Source organism: Notothenia coriiceps, unplaced genomic scaffold (assembly GCF_000735185.1).
Source record: "Notothenia coriiceps isolate Sejong01 unplaced genomic scaffold, NC01 NC01_scaffold00004213, whole genome shotgun sequence".
Taxonomy (NCBI): domain Eukaryota; kingdom Metazoa; phylum Chordata; class Actinopteri; order Perciformes; family Nototheniidae; genus Notothenia; species Notothenia coriiceps.
In genome coordinates this window covers 309-4,365 of record NW_011336914.1, presented here as the reverse complement: position 1 = coordinate 4,365, position 4,057 = coordinate 309, and the positions used below count along the sequence as shown (strand labels likewise).

The 4,057-nt window shown below is 37.2% G+C and overlaps 1 protein-coding gene across 1 annotated transcript; it reads left to right on the top strand.

The window, feature by feature from the left end:
* Nucleotides 1–1,389: 1,389 nt before the first annotated feature.
* LOC104942156 (snaclec purpureotin subunit beta-like) lies at nt 1,390–3,792 on the top strand (the record flags this gene model as incomplete). Its single annotated transcript, XM_010767355.1, has 3 exons — nt 1,390–1,752; nt 1,847–1,944; nt 2,445–3,792. Coding segments are annotated over 3 exons (563 nt in total), but the record flags the coding sequence as incomplete, so codon positions are not given.
* Between the last annotated feature and the right edge of the window lie 265 nt (nt 3,793–4,057).

Genomic DNA, 4,057 nt, shown 5'->3' with positions numbered 1-4,057 from the left:
GTCTTCTCAGCAGGGCTCTATAAATAGAGAATTACGGCAGATATGTAATATTTAATGCAGCCGAACCGTGTATTATAATGCCGTTATGTGATGAATTTCAAAGAGAAAAGCAAGCACACTCGGAATAAAGTATTATTTTATTTTTAAAAAACGTTTTCAGATTTCACATCACATAAACACCAAATTCCAGCATGCATTGCGGCTAAACCATCCAATTATCGAGCTGAGGATCTTCCCTACGTCTGTTTCCGGTTTCGTTTATCACCGGTGTATTTTGTTATACACACATTCCTTCACATTTACATTTTAATTTGCATTAAAGTATTTTGTGAGGCCTTCTAACATGTTCTTAAATATAACTACGGTTGTAGTTGAAGAGTTTGTAAATTAACATGAACCGAAGCTGTTGCCTGGCAACTCAATCGCACAACGTCACGTCCGTTAATTCCGCATCCACACCTATGATCCACACGCATGGATTAACATCGATTTAATACATTAATGTAGCCTTTGTTTCTGCTAAAAGAGGTGTCGACCAGCTGGGGAAACAAGAAAATCGGCGTAATCGAGTGTGACTATTAAAAAATAAATCATTACGTCGGGGTAGCATTTGCTTGGCATTTCCGGTTATTTCTCCACTGGTTTTTAACGCGGGTTAACAATACCGTGTAACTGTCACGTTTGAAGGGACAAAATCGTTACATCTTCACGTCTCCCAGCATGGTAAATCGTCACATGTTCACGTCTTGCCGTGATACCGGGTTGGTCATAAACATGGGGGTTTCTAACAAGTGACTTAATAAACTACTAAATGCATAATGTCAAACACAGTGATGCGTCTATAATGTAGTTTGTTTACAGCCTTACGTTAGATTTTTATTTCTGCCAATCTTATTTGCTCTTCAAAAATCACAAAGTGGTGTTATTATGTGGAGATTATTGAGCTAAATAAAACATGTAAGGTATGATAAACGTGTGTTGGCTACAGAGCTTAATTTTTTTGCAATATACCAAATTCCAATTACGAAATCCCATTGCTTTTTTGTCCAGGGGCCCCTTGCAATGCTAATTTCTGATTCTGGCCTAAATACGTCATCACTACACCACTCTATAAAACGTAAGAAATACCAAATATTATAAATAAAGCACAAAGTCATTACATGTGGCTTCTATAAGATCTGAATACTTCTACCTCCACTTATGAGCTCCAAGGTTTAATTATCAGTCAAAACTCCGAAGTTTCTTGCCCAATATTAGTGTGGAAAAACATTTATTTTTTGTATTCATGTAGAGAGACTATTAAGAAATACACAACATACATGTGCACCACAGATGTGGCATTGATGGCAGGCTGTATGTTAGAATGCCTTTACTCTGGTCCATTTTCAGGGTCGAGTGTGACATTTGTCTTCACCAAGATCAGCTCCATGAACTGGACTGAGGCCCAGAGCTACTGCAGAGCACACTACACAGACCTGGCCAGTATGAGACAAATTACAGAGAACCAGAAGACCTATGAAGACCCAAAGTTGCAGATACAAGCTCCTGTATCTACTGTATCTGGAGCATGGGAACCAGCCCGGGTTAGCCTTTACAGAGACCCCTGGAAGTGGTCCGATGGATTTCAGTCTTCCTTTAGATACTGGGCTAAAAGTCATCCTCACTCTGAGAATTGTGTGGCTGCACTTTCCAATGGTGGACTATGGGTGACCCGGAGCTGTAAGAGCGAGATTCCATTCATCTGCTACAAACGTAAGTAGAAATCGCAAAAGCACACGACAAAGCAAGTGATACAACTGAGTCTGCTGATTTAGAAGAAACAATTTCTTTGTTTTTTTTTTCAAAGATTTGCCTATTTCAAAGAAAGTGATAAAGCTGAGAGTGAAGAACAACTCTAATCTAAATCTTAATAACGAGGCCGTGCAGAAGGAAATCATGGTGCAGGTAAAGCATGTTTTCTACTTATATGCAAAAACCAACAGATAACTTTTCCAATAAACACAAACTTACCTACCTGCCACCAATTTAAACAGGAAAAGGTATAAATACTATTTACAAATCTGAGAAATGTAGTATTGCAAATGCCATAACATTTAATAAAGAAGAGATAAGGGGAATGGCAAGACCTGCTAAAGCCCAACAGGTTGGCGCCATCTTAGGGATTATGTTATACTACATGAATACACAATTGCCCCTTTCACACCAACGGAGCTCCCGCCTCCGACGTAATGCAGTTCTTGCTTCAAGACGGACTATTTTTTCGAGCTTGGTAAGAACCGGTTTTCAGGGAAAAGAACCTGCTCCGCTGCGATGTGAACAGGAAAAACCAGTGCTTATCAGGCTCAAGTTCCGAACCGGCCCTGGAACGGTGTTGGTGTGAAAGGGGCATATAAAGATGCCATTTCTCTATTTGAGTGATAATGATCAGGAGTTTTGTATCTCAGATCAAAAAGAAACTAAGGGACAAGAGATTGGATGACAACGTCGAACTGACGTGGAGGACACAGCAGGATGGAGACGTTTTCCACAAGGAGGATGAGCTTTAGAATAGAACTGCTGTCACTGCTTTTATGGCTTTTTTTCTTACATTTGGTTAGAGAAGATAAAATGTGACAAGAATTTGTAAAATAATGTAAGATTTCACTGAAGGCAACTCCAGTGAAATCTTATTGCCAATAACAACGGTGAGCTGCAAAGTTGTCTCAGAATATCTTCAAATGAGTAATGTAGAAAAATAGTTGTATGACTTATTATTGGTCTGACATTATTTCTGGGAGGCTAACTTTTATTAAATTCCCTCAAATATGGAATTGTATGCATTTTATTTGTCCTTTACAGTCATACACTTCCAATCTTTGGGACTTAGTCAGTTGGTGGATTAAAACAAGGGGTAATGTAACTGCTCAGACTATTAGATATATTTGACTTTTCTGACATTTTATAGATTTAATATAATTACATGATATCCATGCAATATGTCATATCTCAGAAGGAGTTATGGAAAATAAGTATGAGTATTCTCATGTTGTAACCTTATTAGTGATAGAAACTTGAAGCAATTTTCCTCAATTATTTTACACAAAACTCATGGGAAACCCAAACCACTTCCACTAACTCTTGTCCTGGAGAGACTACTCCTGGAAAAATCGTACCCGCTTCTTTATTACCCCCAACCAAAAATCTAAATTAAGTGGGTCTCAGCTACCTTACTGGAGGGAGTTTGGATCTGCTTTTGCAGAACATGCACACATTTTCTGGGCCTGTACACATGCAAAGCCTTTTCTGAAAGAAGTGGACGTTGTCATCTCAAATGTTCTACACCTGAAATCTGACATGACTGTACTTTGGTAACATATCTAAATGCCTTGATAAAAGTGATACCTTCTGAAGGTTATTATGGCCGCAATTAATATTTGTAATTGTAATATTGCTCTCCTTATTAGCATAATCAATTATATCCGCTCTATGGAGAAGATGACTTTCACTCTCCGACTCCAATAGGAGAAGAGGGATAAATAATGGGCAAAATGGGACTGCTATACAAATCTAGGATCTTAACAATGTCTGTATTTTCTTTGACCTGACCTTTGTACACTGAACTGTACTATTATCTTGATTTGTCTTTCTAATTTTCACTGATTGTGTTTTACTACCCCAGTCTTCATACATTGTATACAAAATAAATAACAATAATATTCATCTTTTACGTTAATATAGCATCTTTCAGACAAAAATGCTAAATATTGCTTCCAGCTTCTTAAAATTGAGGATGTAAGGTTTTTTTGTCACATATGGTCATGAAATGTAATTAAATATGTATTTCTGAAATATAAACTATATCCAATAAAGTGTGATTATTTCTCACATGGTTGTTTCATTTATGTTTCATTTTAATCTCTCAGATTGTTTCAGATTGTAAACAGGTAATGGCCTCCTGATCTGCAATGTTTTAATAAAGTTTAAGGTAACACTTTATATTAAGGTACACAAATTCACCATCAACTAGATGTTAATTAACATGCATATTAGCAGTATATTGGCCCTTTATTAGTCATTA